Raw genomic sequence first — 26,970 nt, forward strand, 5'->3', positions numbered from 1 at the left:
AGAGGGCTGCTGGAATCCGAACCGTGCCGAGATGCCGGTCGAGTGTGCGCTCAGAAACGTCTCCCTGTCGCAGGTCTTGTACGTGGTCTACATTCGTTAAGATACAATCATGTACCACGAGTCATTTTCTTTTAAGGTGGAAGACCATCAAAGACACTAACGATTGTGGCCGTGCATCAAAGACACAAATCTGGCCGTGCTCTCCAGGTGGGAGGGACGACGAACTGTCCGTCATCTGTCCATCACAGCCACTCCGGTGAATCGTGGGCGTGCGTGAGCTCGTGTATGCGGAAGAGGGCGGACAGCACAGCATGAGCAGCGTTCGAAAAGATGCGGCGGTTGTCTTCACGTGTTTGCCCGAGCCTGCCCGCCTGGTAGCGGTCATGTGATAGGACAGAATTAGCTAGCGGGTGGGAATTAGCGAGACCAAAAATTGAGGAGAAATTAGTCTACACGTTCCGATCGCTTACAGAACCTCCGCCACGTTTTACTTTGCGCACACAAACCCCTCGAGTGATTTCCAAACCCCCGGCTGAGACCGGCTGAAATCCAATCGCAATCCGGTCGATACTCTCGCAAGCGGGGCTCTTTCACCGTCCTGGGATTTGAACTCGCAACCATCTGGTCACCGTTCGGCGTTTCGCAGGAGCCGTTATAGTGCAGGATAATAGTTTAAGTGCAGGAAGTTACTCGAGATCAAGGGCCGTGCGCCGGAGGTCGGAAAACACATCTGCCGGGCCGTTAAAGCTCGCAAAGACGCTTGAAGGACAAACGCGTATCCAGATGTCATCCAAACGCACAGCTGGATAAGAGTAATACTGTATCTCTAATTCACAATACAAGCTCGTTTAAACACCTAGACATTCGTGTTTGAGGATTCGTTATGACGGTCACCGATTTACATTTAATTCAATTATATCAAACTTTAGGGGTGTGCTCTTAAAGAGAAATAACCAACAGCAGGGTCACGGGGTCATGTGATGAAGCAGAGTTACAGTGACAACCCCAGAACGTAGTTATTTTCCTCCTACATCACGTCTGCGAGGTAGTTTATTCCGCTTATACCTCGGCAAATTGCCAAGACGAACAAGTAAAAAAAAATGTATTTTTTTTTTAAAGAATGACATGATACTTTTTTATCCGTTTATAGTTACATTTAATAAATGTTGAACATCTGAAAAAGAAACGACTTTCTTATGTTAAGGCAGCTAGAAACAGTCCTTCGCTCAGCAGGCTCTACAGAAAGCGTCTCAAATCTGAGTTACTACTTTTTTTTTTTTTTAATATAAATGGGACGCAGGAAAAGCTCCAGCTGTTTCTCTCCAGTAAATATTGTGCTCGAGTACCTGCGCCGCTAGCACGTCCTCATTTCCACCTCTAACGCTGTATCTTAACCGATGGCAGTTTATTTTTAACTTAAAGGAAAAAAGTGGCACAAAGGAAGACAATCGCTATTCCAAGACGCAAGCATGAATAACTAGATGCTCTATAACGGACAGGAAAAGGTCCGTTATATATTTTTTAAAAATTTACCAAGAAACTCCTTAAAGAAGTGAAGATAAATAATGAGATGTGACTGTGACCGAGGAAGCGATTACGAGCACCGTGGCCTCGTCCCAAATTGCATACTCCCGCACTAGACAGCGTGCTAAAGTAACGAGCCACGGAGACGCACTACTTAAGGCGTATGCGGTTTGGGATGTAGCCGAGAGCTTACCTTAGTGGTAACGATACAAATGCAGTCCATCTTCTTGCACGGGACCAAATAGAAGCAGCGCTCTGGCTCAGCATCTCATTTCATGCCTTCGTTACTTCAGAGTGTGTGAGTGTGTGTGTGTGTGTGTGTGTGTGTGTGAGAGTGAGACAGTGAAAACACCACTATTCCCATCCAACTGGGGTAAACACGGTCCGCGTGTTTGTCGAGGAAGCCCATAAAAACTTCACAGCACTGAGGGGGTTTTGGGAGGAGTGAAGAAGGGGGGGGGAGAAGGAAGGAAGAAAGAAAAGAAAAAAAAAAAAAAAACCTGCTCATGGCTGCGACACAACTCATAGGCATGTCCGAGAGAGACCGGGTTGCCAGGTTGGAATTTATCCCCTCGCACAGTTATTCTAGTTAAAGTCAGGTTTCATCTCATTTGCGACTAAACACAACTTATATATCTCAAATATTTATCTATTTCGAGTGTTAATATGCTAACGTGACTTAAACGACAGACGTTTAAATAGTCCAGACTCCCGGTACGATCGTCATTCGTCCCCGGCCTGACGTGAAACCTCCAACGTGCTGCATTTTACGACGTTTTACATTTTGGTTGCCGGGAAACGTCCCCGACCAGGTTGAAATGAAGTAGCTAGTGAAGCGCGTTAATATCTTCTTCCAAGGAGGTTTTCTAAAGGAGCACGTCATGTTTCCGACGCCAGCATGCAGCCAGGGAGACGGTGACCAACGTTTCGTTTAGGAGCTACAGCGTTCGCTCATCACATCTCGTATAGAAGATATTATCGGGGTTCTGGATAGCGTCTTTATTTGCTCAACGTGTTTCACCGCAAGGTTACGTAGAGTTCCGCGACAGCTCGGTTTCTTCCGTGTTTCCACGGAAACCTGCGAGATTGCACCTCGGTCGATGCCTGGAACACGTTTGGGCCTCTTAGTTCCAGTGAAGGGAAAGAGTAATGCTACAGCGTACAAAGACAAAACACAGACCATACCAATTGGTTTCTTCCGGCTGTTTGGGGAAGGAGGACATATGGGTGTATACACGTACTATGATTAATGGACTCATTAATTATGTACGAAGGATTGTGGTAATAATAATAATAATAATAATAATAATAATAATAATAATAATACCAACATCTACAACCATCATCTTCATTAGTTTTATTAAGTTTGGTTTGGAAATGGAAAGTGGGAACCCTAATGAGAATAACCCTCCAACCCACGCACTCTACCTCTCTTTCACGCAGATCGGCTGGAGGGGTTACTAACGACGTACGTCGACGCATAACAGCGGCTCCAGACCGATAAATCCTAGATTAATACATTTTAATAAACCGTCCACACACACACAGCGTCAAAAATGCTGAAGGATGCCGTACGTTCAGCACCTGGGAAGCCCAAATAAGGCATGGAACAGTGTGTTCTATTCGACCTGCACACACAAAGTAGAGGAGAGTAATGAAGTGATAAGTACAGTAAGTGAAAGTCAGGCTCAAATCATTTAAGCTCCAAACCTAAAGTACTACATTCCTCAGCATGTGAACCTGCACTCTACTACTAGCGTTTAAAGAAGTGCTGGTAGTGACTCGGGGCAGCTCGAATCGGCCACGTCCCGAACGCACGGGGATGTGTGTGAATTACTGTCGCTGTTGGAAACCAAGCTAGTGTCCGTCAGGCCTAAATGAGGTCTCCGGCTCCTGTCGGTCTTGTCACGCACTTCAAGATAAACTCTTTTTTTTTTTTTTTTTTTTTTTTAAATACTTACACATCTCTATTACATATAAACAGATGAAAGGAAATGGTCATCTTTAAACACAGCTACACACGAATACCCTTCCACAAGGAGGACACATGCAGGTCAGTAACAGTGTGTTATGAGCTAGGCGAGAACATCAGACGACCAGACGACCATGAAATGAATGCTGAAGAAGTATTCTGTGAAATAAAAATAAATTAAAAACACATTGAGTACTGTAAAAATGCCCCGCTGAGAAAAAGCCGTGAGAGAACACCCTCCCACCCCAAGGAAGCGGGTGCGGCTCTGACCCTCGAGCCGAGCCCGGATGAATGGAGCACGGGTGACACATGAGTCTCTCTGCGACGGGACAGAGAGACGGCGAGCAGCCCATCTCCACTGAACAGGACAACAACGAGAGGGAGAAGACGGATGGGCCCAGCATGCGACCGTGACGGACGCCGCGCCGGAGTCAATACTTACTCGGTCCAGCTCGCCGGAGGACGCTTTGGCTTTAGCGAGCACATGGAGGATTTCATAGAGAAGAGGAGAATCCTGAGATTAGCAGTTTCGTATCAGAAAGAGAAACAGAAAGAGAACATTTAAACTGAAGGAAAGATACACACACACACACACACACACACACACTCACTTAGTAACGTCTAATAACTTACAAAGCATTCGAACGGATGAGCAAGTAAACGCTAAGCATTTTTCAGAGCTCCTCTCTTCGCAATGTGAAGCCATAATGACGTATGAAACATTGGATACACGTTAGGAATTACCCGATCAAGGTTTGGTACTTGGGGGTACTTTGGGGTGCATCCATTAACATGACATGATGACAATTTGTACAGATTAAATCAGGCATTAGCTATCTTACCGGTAATTCCGACGCTACATGGATGATGAGAAATTCGTGTTGTGTATAAATCATGGGTCATCGTTTATACAGTAGAAATCCAGCCAGAAATAAAATGTCGATTTAAACAAAAATGTTTAATTCTTGATGTAATAGTACCCGGAGGAAAGAGCATGCAAACTCCACGCACGCAGGGCGGACTCGGGACTCGACACCCCCCCAACCCCAGAAGTGCGAGGCAAGCGTGCGGACCTCTCAGAAACCGTTCCACGCTTAAATTAGTCTATCATCAAAAACATGATTGCACCGCTAGAAAAATGGGCCGGCTTTTTCAAAAGGTTTTCCTGAATCGGGACTAGGCTGTATCAGTAAATAAAAGGGTTGAGGGGAAGTGACCTCCACTGGCTCAGATCTGCTCCAAAATGACTATAATCCTGCCTTACAACTATTCCCCTCGAGTAAAGTCTTCATTATTCCCACTGCCGGACGTTCGCCAGACAGGGGGCCTAATTCCCAATCAGACAGGAATCTACTCCAGACTTGTACCAGCATGCAGTCGTTTCTGCAAGCAGACTACGATGAAATAAATCCTTTCGTCCTACACGCAAGGGTTATAGTTATTTTAATTTAACGACATGCTGGTTAAAAAAAAAAAAAAAAAAAAAACAGAAATCGCAGACTTCTCTACAATGATTTTAGAAAGGAGGAATCGAAATATAAAATTCTGCCTGCCTGCCCGTCTGTCTGTCTGCCCGTCTGTCTGCCCGTCTGTCTGCCCGTCTGTCTGCCCGTCTGTCTGTCTGCCTGCAAACGTATTCTCATTCCCATGCTTGGTCTGTTGAGTTTATGATACGGAGAAAGTCTCAGAATTGATTTGAGGAAGTATAGTTGGAGGAGTTGAAGGTGTGTGTGTGTGTGTGTGCGCGTGTGCGTGTGTGTACTGACACAGTGTTTGGACAAAGCCGTCATCAGGTTTAAATTGGTGACAGCGTTGTGTTAGCAGCCAGAGAAACTGCAAGTCAAATCTAATCTTAGAACAGCTCTTGTCTGTGGACACAGGATTAGTCTCTGTGTGTGTGTGTGTGTGTGTGTGTGTGTGTGTGTGTGTTTTCACAGTAACACTCGACAGACAGACCGAGCTTTACCCTTCTGTGAATTCCGTCAGTTCCGCAGATGTACTCTGTGGTGTTCTGTAAAGAAAGTGCAGCTGCAGAACTACATCACTACGGTGTGTATACCTGCCCTTTCGCCCTTTCACCCTTTGCCCTGCATTTCTTTAGCACAGCTGTGAAGCCCGACGTCCTTCCTCCTGCCCAATCCGAGCGGAGAGGTGCCAACACCGCTAACGAGAAAAATCACATAATTGCAGGCAGAAAAGAAAAAACAAACCCGGAACTTGACCTCGAAAGCTCTACGACGTGTCCGTAACGCGACAGGTGATGTTCTCTCCAGATGTGCGTCTACCAACAGTGAGAAGATGAAGTTCGACGTTAAAGCTACGTAGTAATGACAAGCGGCTCGACCAAAGACACGGCACTGTCCTTCTTTCTCGCTTCCTATTGGCTCACAAGACGAAGGTTTGTGCGACTAAAACTAGACACACATTTTTTCATACAGCTGTACGGAGTCCCTGAAGGGTCCCGGTGATGGAGGAAACATGAGATGGGAGGAAATTTTCATTCCGACGCTTTTGCGTTCGCTCCCCAAACTTTTGCGTTCCCCCAAGAAACTTTGCGTTCGCTCGCAATTCTTTTGCATTCGCGTGGTGGTTTTTTGCGCCCTCTCGCGTCTCGTATTTTTCCCCCCATCACCATGTCCCCTTACAGTAGGGCCTCCATACAAAAACGTTAAAGCTCAACGGCTAAACCGTAGACGTCGACACCTCTGCAGACGGACTGAACGCCTTTTCGACATTTGTACTCATCACAGATTCCCATAGATTTATTATTCATGTTTTGTCTGAGGTTTTTTTTTTTTTTCCCCAGGAGAGTTTAATTTAAACACTCTTTCACAAGGCAAAACAGTAAACAGCTGAAGTGCGTGCGTGCGTGTGTGTGTGTGTGTGTGTGTGTGTGTGTGTGTGTGTGTGTGCGTGCGTGCGAGAGAGAGAAGATGGCACGATTGCTCTGTGATAATGAGTGTGATATTTCCTGGACCAATGAAAGAGCCCAAAAGCGTCGTATTCCAAGCTCTGGTCTGGCACAGCAGATGTTGAGTAGACAGTGCTCACCGGATTAAATGAGGGGAGCACACACACACACACACACACACACACACACACACACACACACACACACACGGCATTCCTACCTCTATGCTGGTGCTGATGCTGGGCATCGTGTCTGAAGTACCCGTCGGACTTTGGAGGCTGGAGAAATCCCACAGGTTCATGGCGGCCGGCCCGGCGCTTCCTTTCACCGGCTCGCTGCATTTCTGATTATCCAATAAGGTCACTTCGTAAAATTCCTGGATGTCTGTCAGAAGAGTGGAGGGGAAAACATGACTCTGGAGTGGTCTCGCTTTTAAAAACGTGGCTTGAAGAATTTGAAGATGAAAACATTAGGTTACAGGACAATAATCCACGCTGGGGTGGTGCGATACGGCTCGAGGTGTAGTGAAGCACTGCCCGGAGCAGAGGTAACGTGAGCGGCATTGCTCGCACGCTGTCGCGTCTTACGTACATCCGGGAGATTTAAAAGCGGCGTCCGGTAGACGGCACGTCAGAGAGATCCGTCTCTCTTACGACTGACTGCTGTCGTCATGACCGTCGTCGTGATCCGCGTCTCGAGTCGAAAACTCTGACCTTACATTAAAAAACCATTTACAAGTCTAGAAACTCGGTACACCTTGGAGTAGGTCTGAAGGTGACATAAGAGGCTTTTAAAATGGAAAAACAATAGCTGTGTTAGTTAGTGATTTAAGACACAATGCTAGCTTGTTTCGCAGCGACAGACTGAATTTTTGTTTTTTTTTGGTCATTTAAATGTTTAAAACGACCGTGATATTTGCACAGCGTCATTTTTACTCAAATAAAATACAAAATCTCCAGATTTAGATTTCTTTAGTAACCAGGTGACAGTTGGGTCTCTTCCGCGTCGAGTGCACTATACACGTGACTGCTGTTTACTCGCGCTCGCGTGGAAGCTATCCGCTAGGCTATTTACACGGAGTGCCGTTAATCCGTCGTAAGTGCTTATAAAAGGTCGCCGGCACGACCCTCAATTAAAAGCTCTTGAGCGTATTTAACCGTTTAAATGACGAACACGGACTGCGTCCTGTGCGGAACGGTGTACCGCGTCGCGCTCGGAGCGATTTAGGGAAGCGGTCACTTCTCTAAACGGAGCGGAAGTGGCCGCGGCAGGACGCGGCCGTAGAGATGAAGATCGGAAGGACGCAGTTGTGCTGTGAGGGATCTGGGGAACTGGCTGAAAATATACCCAGGGTCACGTGGACGTCCGGGGGGATGAGTGCGAGCGGTTCGGTCATGCACCCGCGCTGGAGGCTGTTCCCAGCGTGCGGGTTTCTCTATGAAATCTCTGAGCAGGTGATTTCACGGCTACTAATAAAAGCTCGAGCTGGGGGATATTTCTGTCTCAGCACGGTGCGGGCTTCACAGAGGAACGCTAATGAAGTTCCCGGACTGCGTGATCATTTGTGGCTTTGTACTACTTTTGTAAATATTCCGGCGAGGCTTGGGTCGCGTTCGTCACGAGTTTTCCGAGGACTTAAAAGCAACCGTGAATAAATGCATCTCTTTTGCGTGACTCACACTTTTGCTGGGAAGACAGTTCATGGTAGATGCTAATCGGACGATTTTAGCTTTGTTGTCGCGTTTGCTCTTCACGCGATTTTACACAGTCGATAGCCAGCTAGTGACTAACAGTCGGGGAGTTTCTCCATATTCTTATTTCAAACAGGTGAGAAGGAATGACTCGGGCTTTCCGCTCACCTGACGCGTGTCGTGTTATCCGTTGGTACTGAACAGAAATGAGCACGGGTTATAGTTTTGTTCTGGACACTATTGTTATAGGTAGCTAAAAGTAGTTTATTGCTGTGTAAACATGGAGCGTGACATTTCTGAAATCGGGTAGGAATACTCGAAAGAAAATGCTCGGCATTAACGGTTTACAGTTGTTTATTAGTAGAATTAAGGCTTCCAAGACCGACGGGACATTCTGGAAAAATTTCTCGATTCTGTCCTACATAGTGACGAATCCGCTACAGTGTTCACGGAGGCTTTATGAGCAGCGTGTCACACGCTGGAGCAAAGCTTCTGGTCCACAGCAGTAAGACAGAGCGAGTGATTAGTTTAGACAGACTGTGTAACAGGATGAGGGATCTGAGAGCTGGCGTGATGAGGGACATCCCTTACAGCCGATCCAGATTACGCACCAAGAGTCACGTCACGTGCTCTCGCCAAGCACTGGCGCCACAAGCCGTATTTACTGCCGCGTATGCCAAGATGTTTTCACAATGTCATACGTGGAAAGGCTTCCCAGACGTATATATGCACATATATGTATGGAGTTTAATCGACGCACAGGATTTGTCGAGTCTCCAGTCAAAACAAGCGCTTTGCTATCAGTGTGCTCTGCTTCCCAGCTTTTCCATTGTCTCGTGTTTCCTGGTGTCCCTCTGGAGAGAGCTCTGCGGTAAAGCTGGCTGTAAAACACTGCCGGACTGATGTCTGATTAAATTGGACTCTGACCACAAGATCAGAATTCCACAACATTGGTCGGCTCCTCTTAACTCATAACCCGTTTTCACAGAGCAACACCGAGGCTGTCTTCGGGTTAAGAGCATTTCGAGGCCGAAGAAAAACCACCACCTTCACCTTCTCGCCAACCTTCCTCCATGCACCTAGACTTTACCCGTCAAGTGCCCGGATCTTTAATAACACGTTAGTTTACACAGGATAAATATTACCAGTGGACATTTCTACAGGTCATTTTATAGCATGTGAGCCAGCGTAATCTTTCCAGACGCTAGAACGTGTGGTATTGAGAGGATTTTTTTCTGACAGATGTAAAATAACAGAGATACTCCATGAAATGTTAATGACCATATTCACCCACCACCTAATATCAAATTAATTCCGCATAAATATGGCTCTAGAGCTGTTTCGCTACGGTACAATGTGATCCATTACATTGGGATTGTGCAAACAGTTCAATTATAACTGGGGGGAAGCATAACGCATGTTCCATTACTGAGACTGGAAGACAGAGACAGAGGCCACGCCTCCTTCACGTGAATTAACATACACCACACCAACTTCACTAGAAGTAACACAGGCCACGCCTCCTTCACTGGGACTAACACACACATACAGGACACACCTCCTTCACTGGGACTAACACACATACAGGACACACCTCCTTCACTGGGACCAACACACACATACAGGCCACACCTCCTTCACTGGGACCAACACACACATACAGGCCACACCTCCTTCACTGGGACCAACACACACACATACAGGCCACACCTCCTTCACTGGGACCAACACACACACATACAGGCCACACCTCCTTCACTGGGACCAACACACACACATACAGGCCACACCTCCTTCACTGGGACCAACACACACATACAGGACACACCTCCTTCACTGGGACCAACACACACATACAGGACACACCTCCTTCACTGGGACTAACACACACACAAGCCATGCCTCGTTTGTTGAGACCAACACAAACACACACACATATATAGAGGCCTTCGCTGGGAGCAAAACACACATGCATACTCCTTCACAGGGGCCAACACACAGGTCATGCCTTCTTCACTGAAACTAACACACACACACACACACACACACACACACCACGCCTTACCTGGAACCAACACACACACAGAGGCGACGGCTCACAAAGGCCATACTGAGGCCACGCCTCCTTCATAAGGACTGATTTGAATCTCTCCACCAGCACTCATTCTTCACTTCAGACTTAGACAAGTATTCAACCCCTACACATGTATAAAACTGCATAAAACTTGAATCATCACTACATAAACACTAACAAAGTCTTCAACCCTTACTGGTCTTTTGATCTTCCACCGTCTACCACAAAAAACCTGTGAATAATTAAAAGGCCGGTAATTTAAGGGGGGGGGACCCTATCCGGGTGAGGAAGTGAAGACGTTCTGCTCCTAACACGGCCACGACGTAATCATGAACGGACTGGGAGGTGTGAAATTAAATCCTGATCCGGTTCGTCATCGGGTAATGAGGGATTGTGTGATCGTTACCCACCATTCCTCGCGGTGTAGCACAGACACGTGTAAACTCACCTCAGTCTAAAAAGCCCGGTTTTAAAAGCTGCGTGATGATTTAGTCATGCCTCTCGGTTTCCGTACACGGCGTGGACGCAACACGAATCTCGGAATCGCTTAGAAAAAAAACTTTACATTCTGTTGTGTTGTAGTCTGCACGCTACGTGACCCCCAAACGACCCCCGCTCCCATATGAACTTCCTTCATACGATTCAAACGCCGACGCGGCCATCCGTCGGCCAGTAAAGCTTACACTCCGTTCAGTTTAACTGCAGTATACATGTGTACTTCGTCGTTAGGTGTGCGGTGAAGTGTGTACTACAGCATTGCTCTCTGCAGTAAATCAGGGGCTCTGGGATTAGGACCGGATTAATCATGCCCGCTGACGGATGACACCACGTTCGTCCTTCGACACGCGTATCGGAACGAGTGCAATTGGAAAACCGTGCCTCAAATCCATTATTCGTCAGAAGACGCGCAAGACTGCGAGACTGATGGTACGAGAGTGAACGTGCTCTACGATTTACTAATATCGCGTCTCGTAGACGCATCGAAACTTCCGGCGATTCATCACACAGGAGAACGGCAGCACGGTAGAATAAAAGCTCCTGAAAGTGAATCGGTAAACCACAGGGCGCGTCCTAAATGGCAAACGCCGTGTATACACACGTCCCGAACGCTAGAATTCTTTCTAAGGCGATGACGAGCGTTAGATCTCTTCTTATGTATCGTGAAACTCATTTTTAAGGAATTAATACACGTCTTGTACTTTGAGTAGGAACCTGTAAATCGGTAAAGACTTTACATTGTGGCAATACAGGACGTCTGAAATCCACGGACTCCCGAAATAGTGCACTGCGCACTCTTATGTACTTGAATGAGTTTAAAAGAAATGCCATTTAGGGCAGCGTAGATTGAGAAATGAGTTTTTCCACCAGACCGATTCTAATAGAGTATCCTGTTACTCAAAAAGGGCGCAGATCTCTTCCTGCGCAAGCGTGTGACTTACTTGCAGGTAAAATAGTGCAAGTAAATACAAAACAGAATCACGTTTCTACCTTTAAAAAAAAATTTAATAAATAAATAAAACGACTCGGCTATCGGTCATATTTTCGGAAAGGAAAATATAGGAGCGAGGCAGAGGTTGTGGTCGAGACAGGAAGCTGACCCCTGGCGAACTCGAACCGGCCGCTCTGCATTCCTGCTGCTCGCTTTTCACGGCACGTTTGTTGGAATAAACCAGTATTAGTCATACGAGACGAGTCTCTGCTTGCTAGCGCATGGGAGAAAAGAGAAAAGGTGAATTTTACAACAGTCACGAGCTGAGAGACGACATTACGCTGAGCAGCATGCAGACTGCAGTGACTTATCACCTCTCATAAAATCATAGCCAGTCTCACAGCACAAGTGACACGGAGCCATTATAGGACTTTTATAACCCGACACGACTGCGGCAGTTCCAACACAGACGGGGAAACGCCTCAAACAAACCGGGGTAATGATGTAAAATCTGCTAGCAAAGAATGGCAATAATAATAATAATAATAATAATAATAATAATAATCAGACATGATACTTAATTATTTCATAAGCAAGGTGGAAAACACTCCAGGGTGTGCGGTTATAGGAAAACAATCAACAACGGGATGGTGTGACGCCGTGCAATGTGTAGCAGAGTTCCCGTCACCACTCCTAAGTTGATTATTTTCCTCTAACAGCATGCCTTGAAGCGTTTTATTTCTCTAGGAGCCATAAACCTTCTCTTCCCCTCACTAGCCTTGAAGTTGAATAAGACAAATAAATAAATAAATAAAAACAACCCACAGTTTGTCATGTTACCTAATAACCAAAATTTGTAAACTCATCTGTCCTGAAGATGTGAGAAAGCTTAAGTTAGTCTTACCTCTAACTTTCAAAGCCATGGCCCTGACACTGGAGACTCCATCCCATCGTCCATCCTACCCCATCATCCACCCCATCATCCATCCCATCCATCCATCCCTCCCATCATCCATCCATCCATCCATCCATCCATCCCACCCACCCACCCTATAATCCATCCCATCGTCCATCCCATCATCCATCCCACCTGGTCATCCATCCCATCCATCCATTCCATCATCCAGCCCATCCATCCCACTCCATCATCCATACCACCCACTTTATCATCCATTCCACCCCATCGTCCATCCCTCCCATCATCCATCCATCCATCCATCCATCCATCCCACCCACCCACCCCGTCGTCCATCCCATCATCCATCCCACCTGGTCATCCATCCCATCCATCCATTCCATCGTCCATCCCACCCTATCGTCCAGCCCATCCATCCCACTCCATCATCCATACCACCCACTTTATCATCCATCCCATCATCCATCCCACCCCATCATCCATCCATCCCATCCTACCATCCATCCATACACAGATTGATAATTTACTGATCCTGAAAGAAACTGCAGTGGATTTTTTTGTTTATTTAGTTTTTTGCTACTTAAATGTCAATGTTAAATATTACACAATCACCTCCTTACAGAAAACTTCACCATATCAACGATCGCACACGTTTTCTTAATTCGTTTACGTGCCGCGTCCGGCGTACAAATCCCTGTGGATGAGCTGTTACTAAAGAAACGATAACGGAACGGAACAAACACGTTAACATAACCCTGTGCTGTCAGTGCTGCCGATAGAAAAATCCATCAACACCTCCGGACCAATCAGAATCCAGAATTCAACAGCGCTGAGCTATGATTCATGATATCAAACATGCATGAGTGTTGTTGTGGACGCTCCAAAACACCTAAAGTAAAACCGCCTGGGTAAACTGCATATTTTTGGGTTGCATTTGCATCCTATTTGGAAGGCAGTATTAGCATAGCAGTTCAGGAGGTTCTGTGTTTTTTAAAAAATAAATAAATAAATAAACAAACAGCTAGTTTGGTTGGTATCCACTAGACATAACATGTCACCAATAGGAAGTAACAAATTACCAGTAGAGACCCACAAGGACCATTAGTTTCCATTGAAACCATTACAAATTCACTGAGGGCTTTTTCAGCAGTGTACTTTATTTTATCTGAAGTCTACATTGCATGTCTGATAATAACTCCAAAGATAAATAAGGTCATCATAAAATCCCTTAAGTGTGAACAAAAGGAAATGGAAAAACTTTGAATTAACGGTACCTATGAGTGCCTGGAAGAGGTTACTCTGGAAGATGTCGATGACCCTCTGAATGGAGTGCCTCAGCTGTCGGTCCTCGGTGTTGTTGAGTTTCGTCCGGTATTCCTCCAAGAGCAAGAGAGCCCGCTGAGCATCTGAGGGACGAGCGGGAAACGTTTCAAGAGCACAATTTTTAGTTTCAGAGCATGTCAGTAACAACATATTTATACATTTCATCAAAAAAAAAATTTAAAAAAAAAAAAAAAAAAAAACGCACACGCACACACAAAACTTTGCGAACGGTTTTAGTATAAGATCAGAATAGAGTCCGTCTATAACGGTTTGCACCAAATTCTGGAGCATACCAAGAGGAAAAAAAGAGAAGAAAAAAAAAAACAGTGTGGAATAAATGGACGTCCAACCAGCTGTAGCGTGACCACTTAAATCTCAACAGGCAGCCATTGTGTGCTAGGGTCTAGGAGTTAAACAGGGCACATACAAGCGAGTGCACTACATAGGGTGTATTAGCGATGATTATACCCTATGTAGTGGACATGGATATACAACCCCAATTCCAAAAAAGTTGGGACGCTGTGTGAAACGTAAATAAAAACAGAACGCAGTGATTTGCGAATCTCATAAACCCCTGTGTTATTCACAACAGGACATAGAAAACACATGAAATGTTTGAACGGAGGAAGCTTACCGTTTTCGGGAAGAAAATAAGGTAATTTTGAATTCGATGGCCGCAACACGTCTCAAAAAAGTTGGGACGGGGGCAACGAAAGGCTGGGAAAGTAAGTGTTAAGTGAAAAGAAATGGCTGGAGGAACATTTTGCAACTAATTAGGTTGATTTACATTTTACACAGCGTCCCAACTTTTTGGGAATTGGGGTTGTATAATGGGAGCACTGGGACATTCGGATAAATGAACCTAAAACGGTAATGATTGTAATATCATGTAGTGCACTTATTATGGAATTCAGCCTATAGTGCACTTAACCCTATCTAGTGCATGAATTAATTAATAAATAGAGAGAAAGATAGATAGACGGATAAATAAATAAATAAATAAATAAATAAATGTGGACAGTAGGGGTCTAACAATGGCCCTGTTTGGACTAACTGAGTGTAGAAGTATTATGTAGTGTACTTATTTCAGGATTCAGCTTCTAGTGTACTTATACACTAATTAGGGCACTTATTTCAGGTTCAGCCTATACAGGAGCAGTTTATACACCAAGTCCACCCCTGTGGTCCTGTCTAATCCTATACAGAGGGGAGAAGTACAAGATGAAATTACTGCATTTCCTATGAATGAAGGAAGTATGGAGACACTTTGTATTCAGTCTATATATAAATAAAGAAATGTCTACAGATGGTGTAAACTAGGTGCACTTATCTTATACCCTACGTAGTACACTTAAATACTATGTATAATTGGAATTTAGTCTGTATTACACTTATACCCTACGTGTATTTGGGATTCAGCCTATAAAACAGGTCAAATATTTAACTAAATCTCTGAACGGATATTCGGATAAAGCAAAACTAGAAACCATAGTGACCTTATACCCTAGGTAGTGCGCATAGCCCCTGAACATATTAAATATTAATATGCAACCCAAGCACTATGCAAGTCTTCAGATAAAAGTAAAACTTTAAAAATGTTTTTTTTTCCTTTTTTCAATCGTACACTCTACGTAGTGCACTTACACAATATGTAGGCTATATTTGTGATTCAGCCTATTAAATAAAAATATATATCAGAAGCCATGTGCAATTCTTCAGATAAAGTCAAACTAGAAAATATATAGTGTATATAGTGCATCCATACACTGTGTTTGGGATTCAGCCTATAAAACATAAATATGCAACTGAGGCCATGTCTGAGTCTTTGGATGAAGTATAACTAGAAATGGCAGGGATTTTATACCCTATGTAGTGCACTTATACACCATGTGTATTTTGGACTCAGAATATAAAGCAGATGTATATCAAACTGAAGCCCTGGGCAAGTCCTCAAATAAGTAACACTAGAAAAAGTAGCAATCTTACACCCTAAATAGTGCACTTCTATGCTATGTGCATTTGGGATTCAGCCTATAAAACATAAATATGCAACTGAGGCCATGGGTAAGCCTTCGGATAAAGTGTAACTAGAAATAGCAGGGATTTTATACCCCATGTAGTGCACTTATACACTATGTGTATTTGGGATTCATCCAGCCTATAAAGCAACTGCAAATCGAACGTGACGCCATGTGTAAATCTTCAAATAAGTAACACTTAAAAATAAACAAACAAACAAACAAATAAATAACCAGCTATCATATTCCCTATGTAGTGTACACTTGTACATTATGCATATTTTTGGATTCAGCCTATTAAACAGAAATATGCAACGGAGGCAATGTGCAAAGTAAAACTAGAAAAAGTTGCTATAATATACCCTATATAGTGCACTTATACACTATGTATATTTGGGATTCAGCCTATAAAGCAGATGCATATCGAACTGAAGCCCTGTGCAAGTCTTCATATAAAGTAAACCTAGAAGAAGTAGTGATCTTACACCCTATAGCTATAGTGACCTTATACTTACACACTATGTATACGTGGGATTCAGCCTATAAAGCAGATGCATACCTAACCAAAACCCTGCTTAAGTCTTAAACTAGTCACACTTAAAGTAGTGATCTTACACCCTACGTAGTGCACTTACACACTATGTATATTTGGGATTCAGCCTATTAAACATAAATATCTATCAGAAGCTCTGTGCACGTCTTCACATAAAGTAGGGATCTTACACCCTATATCTACAGTGCACTTATACACTGTGTATTTGGGACTCAGCCTATACAGCAGATTCATATCTAACTGAAGCCCTGTCTAAGTCTTAAGTAAGTAACAGTGGAAAACAGTAGTCATCTTTACACCCTTTGTAGTGCATTTCTACTGTATGTATGTTTTAGATTCAGCCTAAATACAAACACGGGAAGAGCCTAACTGAAGCCTTGTGAAGCTATACACTATTATGTAGTGCACTGAGGTAGGGAGCAAGGGTGCATTTGAGACTTGGGTTAAGTGTATTAGGGAAATGTCTAAAGCAGGAGAATGTACACTGTTTAAAATGTCTTCCTGTTCCCTTTATAAGTGCACTATTGAAGGCATGAAAATAATGAGAGTCCAGACTTGGTGTCTGCTGCATTATGGTAATAAGTGTGTGTAAGTGTGTGTACTTCTCTGCCACTCACCTTTCTTCCTCACCGGCATGGTCGCTTGTGTCGGACTCCCAAAGTGTCAGGCGGTTAACTTACAAGCCTTCGACATGAAATCCGAGTGTAAACACGCAAAAGAGTTGTAAAGACCTTTTTTTAAAAAAAAAAAAGCGAGTCCGAGTTGGTGTGTCCTCCAGGTTCGGGTCAGGCTAAAACGACTAGCTCGGCTAAGCGTCACTTTTTAAACCTGACAGCGGCGGAAAAGGGAAGCCGGGACGGTCCAAACGTTCAGCTCTCCCTCAGACGCTTATTTCCATTCAAACATACACAGAGCTTCATTTTGTCCCTTTTTTTTTTTCCTAACACCGAGTGAAAATGTTTCGAAAGAGAAAGTAAGTGTGTCGTTGGTCAGTCGTGGAAAGCAGCGCTTTCTCAGGAGGAAGAGAGAAAAAAAATAAAACCCAAAACAAAACAAACAACCAAACACTATCCCAGCACGAGCGGTTTTAAATCCGCACTTTTACAACACACGTCGTTTATGTATTTATTTTTTGCCCCAGAAACTTTAAAATATCCCAAAGATTATATATATATTTTAAATCGTCTTCTGCAAAGCGTCAAACTTCTCTCGTTATCTTCTCCACCTCCTCCTCCTCCTCCTAGTGTGTGTTTTTTTTTTTTCTTTTTTTTTTTTCTCCTCCTTCTTCCCCTTATGTGTCACAAATTCCAAACTTTCCACCAAGATGGCGTCCCGGGGTTGGGAGGCGGTCACGTGACCGCAGAACCTTCGCCTTGGCCGCCCAATCATGGCAGTGAGCTACCTTCAGCTCGGCGTGGGGAAGGTGAGACCTGACACTTTTCTTAAAGGAGACAAGCGGAATAAAACATCCAGCTTCTTTCTGCTCCACTCAGAACTGTTCAGATGATCAAACTGTGTTCTGTTTAAATCTGTTGGAATATCAGGTCTGGAAATGAAAGTGTGCTTTTCCTCAGAGGAGAACCGAGACGACCTTCGACTTCGCAACTCAAATGTGGCACAAAGTTGATTTGGGTTTCCCCCTCCATCTTCCTCTTCCTCCCCCTCCTCCTCTTCCTCCTCATATAGTTCTTTTCTCATCATTATCATTAGTTTTAAAAATCTTTTTTTTAAAAACGATATGTCTAAAATCAGGCGAACAAGTTCACACGGCTCGGATCGAACCAGCTTTTGTCTCGGAGGTGAACAGCAAACTGATGTTGTTTAGCGGCTCGAATGTGGCGCAAATTCGTGTTCCAGTTTTTCCCATCACGATGGATATGAGTGATTACGTTTATATGCACATCAAATTCCCATTAAGGTCTATATTCCGAATACGATGTTTACTGAATACGCGTACAGGCTTGGGAATATTCCTGTACACGTGCTTGGTGTTGTAAGTACGAGTTGCCATTCCTAAATACCTTGCCTACAGCTACGCATCTGTTAGCACCCACAATTCCTTGCACACTGAGCATGCGCATGTATCTCCTTTCGCTGGATTTTCCGAATAAGGCGTTTACATGCACCAAATTTCCGATTAAAACTGGCATGTTCCAGGGGTGAGAATCGGGAATTTGGGGAAACAGAATATCCTCTTAATCTGATTCAGGCGATCGGATTGTGGCGTTTACGTGCTTCAGTACTAATTTGAATATTGCCAAATTCTGATTAATACACGAACATCACTGTGCATATAAACATAATCAATAGCTTCCTAGAAAAGGCTTCACAGTTTTTTTTTTAAACACCGCAATACAATACGCTTTTCCGAGCGAGACTTTAGAAATGAACAGTTTATCTGGAAACCGATATACCGATTTCAAAACATTCGCGAGCAAGAAATTATTCCACGCCATTTATGCTTTTCTGCCTAACTTTTTTTTTATTATTATTCATCGCGCTTTCCAAAGTGGGACGTAACACCAGATTTCAACGTCGAATTTGAAATCGAAAAAAAATCCGAACACCACTTTTCAAACGATCTTCTTCGCTGTAGATTTCAATATCATGCAAATTCATGCAGGTGTAATTATGCAAATGAAGCTATTAGTCACTAACGATTTATCTAGGTGTTAAATGCGGTGAGACATGATCAAAACACTTTTGAATCCACAGATGTCTCTTGAAGCTCGTGTGTATCCACGCAAACAACCAAAGACGCGTCCTAGATTAGAAAGAAGCGGTCTTAAAAGAGCTTTTTTATTTTTATTTTTAGATGGCGATGTTTTATGAATGACCCTCTCTTATCTCGGAGCCTCTGCCTCCTCTTTCATCTGTGGAACAGCTGAGAGCTCTGTACTGGGCTTTATTTTGCTTTTGCTCTGACCATTTCACAGACAGATTACAGAATTGAAGCTTAAGTGGAAGAATATTATGACACACACACACACACACACACACACAATATGATTAGCAGACATTAAAGAGTTAATAAAGAGTGTTTTGGCATTTCTGCATCGCACATGATGATGATAACTATCAGAGGAAAATCTGAACTGAAGAAAATCTATTTGCAAGTAAAGATGAAAGCTGGAAATTGGGAGAATAAGAAGTGGAATACAATATCAAATTGCGTCACTATTCGTCAAGTAGTTAGAGGAGAATCTGTTACCTCCTGACGAATACAAAGCTTTGCGTAATATAATATAACATAAGCACGTTAGAGCTCCCGACTTTTATTTCACGTCATCCAGCCCATCTGGCTCAACCAGACAGTAATGAGATTATAGCATCTGTTTTTCTGTCATTATTTTTGAACAAATAATCGTGGCATTAGTCAGGATTTTGGCAGAGCTGGTTTTAAACCCAGCCAGATGACGTTTGAAAAGAATCAATTCGATTTCGAAGCTCTTGTAATGGAAGACAACATGGGAGTGGCATTAGATGTTTGTACATGTGATTTTCTCACAAAGAGATCATAATATACCGTAATCTCAGTAGTATCTCAGGGATTAAAGGTGCGGTCAGTGATGTTTTAATCAGAACACGCTTTGTAATATTTGCCAAAGTTTATTTTCATAGGAAACTCTGATCTCTCCCTGGTGACACAAATTATTATTATTTTTTTAAACTAATTGTGTTTATTAAGACAGTTATAAAATATGGTATAAAATATGAGACATTTTTATATAATATGAAACTTGAAGCACATTCCTTGTCAATTTAATTGTATACTATTTTAATTATTGTACTTTTATTCTATTTTGTGTTATTTTTTTGTATTTTTTTCTTTCTGTCATTATTTATTGTGTTATTATTATTATTATTATTATTATTATTATTATTTGCCTAAGTATTATTTTACTATTTTAACTTGAAAGGTATGAAAGGTTCTATATAAATAACCTTTATCATTATTATTATAAATGACAATTTGGCACGTGAAGGCACATAGGGTGGCCTCCTTTGACGTCAGCTTTAAGATTCTGTCCTAGTGAACGTGCAGGTACATCTTGTATTTTACCACGATTGCCATCTTTTTTGTTTATCGTTATGTCCGGATACATATTTGCTATCATACCATGGTAGATAAGTTGTTGTCATTGTTATCATAAGATGTTCCAAATATGAATTAAGCGTCATTTCGTAATTCCAATCACAGCCTATTAAACAAGCTAAGCTGTAAACAAGGTAATTTACATAATAATCTGTATATGAATGAGCTGTCAGCACACTGGGATCACGTCAGAAGGAGCTACGCTTGCATTCCTTGTGCATTTAATGCATCACAGCTGCCTTGTGGTCAATGACAGCAACACGATCAATGCAAGAAATCCAGCATGGCTTCATAGTTAAATATATTAGTTTCCTAATCAGATTGCACATGTCAATATGTGTGATCATTTGCGTGAGAAATGATGCCATGTTCTTTGTCCTTCAATGTTTTAAACATCTGTTTATAACGAGTATAAATGAATAGTTTAATGATATGACGGCATGAATTTTGATGCATCCAGACAACATGTTTTGTTTTTTTTTTCTCCCTCTGAATGGACCCTGTGTACCGAGATGATGCTATTTCAGGATCACGGCTGGTGTGATCTAGTGGCCAAACGTGCATGCCAGCACTGTGGGGCAAGATTTCCTCGTAATCTATTCAAGCCCAGAGCTAGTGATTAGATGATAGTTGCAGCTTAACGTGTTTGTGAACGGCCAGATGGCACCTTCCGTCATAAAATAAATGTTAGTGTATTTTCCCACAAGGCCGACAGCGTTATCAAAATCCCACCCTGGGCTTGGATGGGCATGACAGAAAAGGAAAACACACAATGCGTGGCAGTGAGAGTGGAAACAAAGCTTGGACATTGAATGAGCGTTGTGTTGAGTGGCGCAGAGATAGCGTAGCATGTTACCGCGTCATCACTTTGTCAAAATATGAAGGGAGACATATTCATAAGCTTATGCATGCATATCCTCTAACATCTGTATTTATAGTTCATAACACGAATTACATTGCTGCATTACTTCCGACACGTGTGTGAAGGTTAATGTTTCCAAACATGCTTCAAATGCAAAAGTGGCGATACACAGTGCATGCATATATAAAGAAACCTTGTGTAGTTTGAAATGCACACGGAAAATCAGACATACACAACTTTCTTATTTCGCCAAATCAGTCAGCCAAGACCTGTCTGGTGTAGGGCTAGGCAATATAATGTAAATATGCCATAAATTATTTTATACTGTAATATTATTCTATAAAAACCGATTGAAACCAGCCGATTGTTTATTTTCCCATCTTTCCAGTGTTTTCATTTATTTTCATACACTAAATAAAAACATCTGTTATATTGTTGCTTGTGGTTTTTTAGTAGACTGAAATATCGTGAGTCATATTGTTTTTTATCCTGGAAGTGTCTTTATGTATTGTGGTATATTTTTGTCATATCGTCCAATTCTACTTGCTTCTTTAATCTATCTCTCTCAGATCATTTCCTATAAATGAACACATGCCCATATCTTCATGTACTTGCTTCAAATAAAGGCTCTGGGTTACTGATCAGAACGTCAGGGGTTCAAGCCCCAGCACTGTTAAACTCCCAATGTTGGGCCCTTGAGCAAGGCCCTTAACCATATCTGCTCCAGGGGTGCTGTATGATGGCCGACCCTGCACTCTGACTGACCCCAGCTTCCTAACAAGCTGGAAAATGCAAAACATTTTCATTTGCACCATGGTGGCTCAACAGTTAAGGCTCTGGGTTATTGCTCAGAAGGTCAGAAGTTCAAGCCCTAGCACCACCAAGCTGCCATTGTTGGGCCCTTGAGCAAGGCCCTTAACTATATCTACTCCGAGGGCATGTATCATGGCTGACCCTGTGCTCTCACCCCAACTTCCTAACAACCTGGGAAGAAGAATTTCACTCTATATTACAATGTATAATGTGACAAATAAAGGTTTGTTCTTCAGAAATTGAATAGGTTTTTGTAGCAAGGTATTATAAACCTGTATTTTCAAATTTAAATCCAAACTGGAGCTATATTAACTATATAGTTATATTAACATCTGCATAACCTAGTTCAAGGTTCAAACCTTGAGAGCTGGAGCCTAAAGAACAAATTGCAGTAAGGAAAAAAGTGATTCCGGTTGTCCAAGATGGTTGGAAATCACTGCTGGCATCATAAAGCGGATTCTTTTCTTAAACCTGCATGTTCCAAAGTGTTTTTCCACCTATAATTTGCCAGTTGATTGATTTTCCCAATGTTTTTTTTTTTTATTATTATTATTAATTAAAGAAAATCATGTTCAGTTTATAGACAATGTTGATCAAATCTGAGAAACAAGTTAGTTCCTTTCATCACTTTTAACAGCTATATACAGATACCCAAGTTACAGAGAACCCAGAGAGCATGAAGTCCTCTGTCCTGAAGACTTTCCTGCGGTGGAAAACTCACCTAGTCTTACAAAGTGCTGACACTGGAGACTCCTTCCATGAATGTTAAATAAACATCTCCTAAAGATTTCAATGATTAGATCTTTTTCTTTGTTAAATAACACAATATTTTGAAAACCGTTAATGATTACTTTTAGATTATGTGGAGTATCTGGTATACAAGTCCCTGTTAATAACCTGTTCAACAGCGCTGTGGTAGGGAAATAGATCTCTGGTGATATTACAGAGCTTTTTGTCTGGAATTGCTTTTTTGACTAACATTATTCATCACTACAGAATCTCAGTATCAAGATCTTTATTTTTTCCCCCACTGGGGCATTGCTAGAAGCGCAGTTTTCTTCGTTGTGTCTGCAGTAACGCCCTTATTGTGGCAGCCTGTCTGTGATAACACAAAGCACTTACTGTCAATGAAGATATAGTTCAATTGGCTTTCACTTGACAGTGAGAGATCCTTCACATAAATACCCTCGTTTAAAAAGGCAACATGGAGCCAAAGCCAGAAACGGCCCTGAAACTGATTTTGTTATCTAATTAGAGTCTCTCTTTTTGGTGTCAATGTTTCATTGAATCACTGCACAAAGATAATAGTGCAAACACAATCGTTCCTTTGGGGAAAACGATTCCTTTTATACGTGATAAATCCAGTTTTCATAATCTGATCTCTCTTGAATTAAAGTAATCCTAGATTATCCAAAACAACGCACTGAATTAGCAGCTCAGGTCACAGGGATTAATCCTGAACCAACAGGCAACAAAACATAACGTGAAGATGAAGTGTAATGCCGTAAAACAGCTTGTGGGTCAGAAAGGAACATAAATACGCAGACACAAAACCACATTTGCTAATGAAGTCAGGCTGCGGAAGAAGATCCAGCCTATTAACTGACACATTCCCTCCATTTTAATGACAATCGCACATGATTCGTTTAATTCCTTTTGTTATACATTCACACACGCTTTCACCCCCGGCCTCATTTTCCATCACGTTTATGGACTGTTCAAGTCGGAGGAATTCCACCGGCATGGCTTCGGTCTTGTTACTGCTGTCGGAATTCATTACTAGAACCTAATGACATGCCTGGTATGGATTCTACATCAAGGAGGAATGCGAAAACATCTTTTTCATCAGATATCCTTCACCCATCATGTTAAATACATACACTGCTATCCAATATATGCATCAGAACCTAAAGAGGTGGGTTCAGCAGGAGTTTTTTTCCTTCTTCTTCTTCCCTTCTTAGGTCAGCTCTCTATTTCTGTGTTTGTTCTTTCCCTGAATGACGTTTTTCATTGTGTCCCTAAACACTTCGTCAGCACTGTGAATGGACGATATTTTCTGTCTTGCGAGACCTGTTTTAACTCGATCGCTCACAGCAGTCTTCTTCGGAGTTGAAAGCTGTTCGTTGATTCTTTTAAGTCATCAGACATCTTTAAAAAAAAAAAAAAGATGAAGAAGAAGAAGCATCCATCCATCCATCCATCTTCTATAGCGCTTTATCCTTTTCAGGGTCACGGGGAAACCTGGAGCCTATCCCAGGGAGCATCGGGCACAAGGCGGGGTACACCCTGGACAGGGTGAAGACGAAGCACATTTTAATAAATAAATTAACTGGAAAATGTTAACAGGGATACAAAATCCAGAGTATGTCTATTATTATTAACTACTGACTGGAAATGTGTAATAGTTTCAATTTCTATTTAAATTCCAAAGCTGTTTTTTTTTTTTTTGGATAAGTCGAAATTCACGATTTAAGCAGGACTGCTTCACTACTTCAAGTTGGGATGGAAAGTGCATATACTGTACACGTGGAAGTCCATTTGTCGATCAATGCTAACTGCAATTACAGTGTGTGTGTGTGTGTGTATATATATATATATATATATATATATATATATATATATATATATATATATATATATATATATATTATAAAGGGGTGTCACAGGAAAAAAATGTGAACATTACATTGTCCGTGTGAATAAAATTAGTATATTTTATGTGACATTGTCATGGTCATTTGTGGCTGGCATGTTCAGGGCTGCCTGCTGGGAGCAGCTCTCTGGATCTGGTGGCCAGTTGTGCTGCCAGCCTGCTCTGCTTTTACACACACACACCAAACAGACACCATGTGTGAAATTCCCAGGATTCATTGGCTACACAGATGAATTAGAGGCCTGCATGGCCTCTCGAGCACTTCGAAGACCTGCAGGGCAGGATTACCAAACCATCTGCTAATAACTATCAAAGCATTGCAAAAGTCAGAGTGCCGATCTACAGAGGAAGATATGTAGCTGATTATGCATTTATCTGAAGCACCTTACATGTAGGGGTGGGACATATAATTTTAGAAAGATGTCACACTAAGATATTTGAAGACATTTCATACTAACAACAGTATTAACCAGCTTAAAACCTGTGATAACAGCTCCTCGATGGTCTGCTGTTTTCCTTTATTAAACCCTCTAAATTAAACCCTTTAGATTTTTGAGTTTTTTCAATTTTAAAATTCAATCAATTCAATTAAAATGTCAAATGAGTATCTGGTCCGAAACTCCCATCATTCCATGTTTAAATGGTGTTTTAAATGGTTGCTGATTACGCGAAGACTCTGCTGTATTTACTTAAGCCAAATGTTCTCGATATGCCAGAACACAAGTTCAGTTAGCAAGCGATGCTTACTGTAATTACAGTGTAATATAAGTCCCAGCAAGTCTTTTCCTTATAATTTACCGGCATATCTGAGGCAAATGTAGATATTTTAGACAATGTTGACTTGTTTCCACTGACACTGTGCCTCTACATGTCTGTTTAAAAGCCTCTGGCTATGTGCTAGCTAGCTAAAACATGAGTCTCACTCAGGAGCTAGCTTATGCTCAGTGTTTATATTCCCAGTTGCTTACTGCAGCAATAATGTTCTCACAACTTCAATAGCAGGTGGTTCATGTTTTAATTTCCTGTAAACACACCATTACTTGTGACATAAGTTGTGACAGGACAGTTATTTCTTAATACATAGAAGTCTGTTTAGCAATATTTTTAATAACAGTAATTGTAATAACAGTGTTATTTTAGCCATAGTGAGCCTTTTCTTTATAATTTTCCACCACATTTGAGGGAAATGTGGATATTCCAGGACATTTTGCCTTGTTTCCACTGTCACTGTCCCTCTACATGTCTGTGTAAAAGGCTTTGGCTACATGCTCACTAGCTACAGCTGTAGTCTCAGTCCATAGCTAGCTTATGCTCAGTGTTTGTATTGGCTAGATGCTTAGCAACAGTAGTCTCACAACTTTAACCACTTGCATGGCAAGTGTTCATATTTACTTTCCATTTAAACACACTATTATTTCAGATTTATGTAGCGCTCCAACTGAAGATAGTCTACTTTGGGATAATAAATGAAAAAATGGTATATTTGTCTGTGGTACATCCGTGAAGCTCTGTTCTCAATTACAGCAGTGAGTTATTAGACTTATAATAGAAGGTCAGGGAATCAGACACAGTGTTTATCTCATGAACAATCGGTGCCATAGCCTTACAATTAGTGTCAGACTGAGCGCCATGTGCTAATGCTATAAGCCCACATGTCACATTCAGTTGCAGGAATGTGATATGTCCAGTTCATAAAACTTCCTCAGTTCAGTCAGTGGCTTTGTTTTTGTTTGATTTTCCCGAGAGCACAGACATTTGCTTATGCTAAAAGCGAATGGCCTACTAAACCAGATATAGCAGTCTGACTGCTGCAGTCTAATCCAAACTGAAAGGCAGAACAAATCCTGGTCCAGACAAACTCTGTGTGTGTGTGTGTGTGTGTGTGTGTGCGTGTGTGTGTGTGTGTCTCATGGGAGTTGATCAGCACTGTATACGTAACTCTCACCACATCCCACAAGTGGAAAAAGAGCTCTTGTCCTTCTCCTGCAGACTGGAGCCAGAGAAGCAGAGGTCTGGAAGGCAAGGAGAGCACCGGTGTCTGGTTGCATCTGGAAGAGGAGTGAACGGAAAGAGAAAAGCGTAGGAAGACAAACAGGTCCAGCGCCGCCATGTAGCCTTTTTGGCAGAATCGGTTA

At 42.4% G+C, this 26,970-nt stretch overlaps 1 protein-coding gene across 18 annotated transcripts in view; it reads right to left on the reverse strand.

Annotated features, from left to right (window-relative positions):
• Window positions 1-17,757, reverse strand: part of dlg1b (discs large MAGUK scaffold protein 1b) — an 85,561-nt gene extending 67,804 nt beyond the window's left edge. For 3 of the 18 annotated variants that reach the window (XM_053673579.1, XM_053673580.1, XM_053673575.1), the window contains exons 1-4: window positions 17,029-17,754; window positions 13,792-13,923; window positions 6,628-6,791; window positions 3,939-4,010 (exon numbers count right to left, since the gene is read on the reverse strand). In XM_053673579.1, the coding sequence (XP_053529554.1) occupies window positions 3,939-4,010; window positions 6,628-6,791; window positions 13,792-13,923; window positions 17,029-17,047 (387 nt within the window). In that variant the 5' untranslated portion in view covers window positions 17,048-17,754. Of the gene's footprint in view, window positions 1-1,717; window positions 1,952-3,938; window positions 4,011-6,627; window positions 6,792-13,791; window positions 13,924-17,028 lie in introns of those variants that run through there. The other 15 variants (XM_053673574.1, XM_053673571.1, XM_053673584.1 and 12 more) reach the window with 11 other exon arrangements.
• Window positions 17,758-26,970: the final 9,213 nt, after the last annotated feature.

The sequence above is a fragment of the Ictalurus punctatus genome, chromosome 20 (genome assembly GCF_001660625.3).
Source record: "Ictalurus punctatus breed USDA103 chromosome 20, Coco_2.0, whole genome shotgun sequence".
NCBI classification, from domain to species: domain Eukaryota; kingdom Metazoa; phylum Chordata; class Actinopteri; order Siluriformes; family Ictaluridae; genus Ictalurus; species Ictalurus punctatus.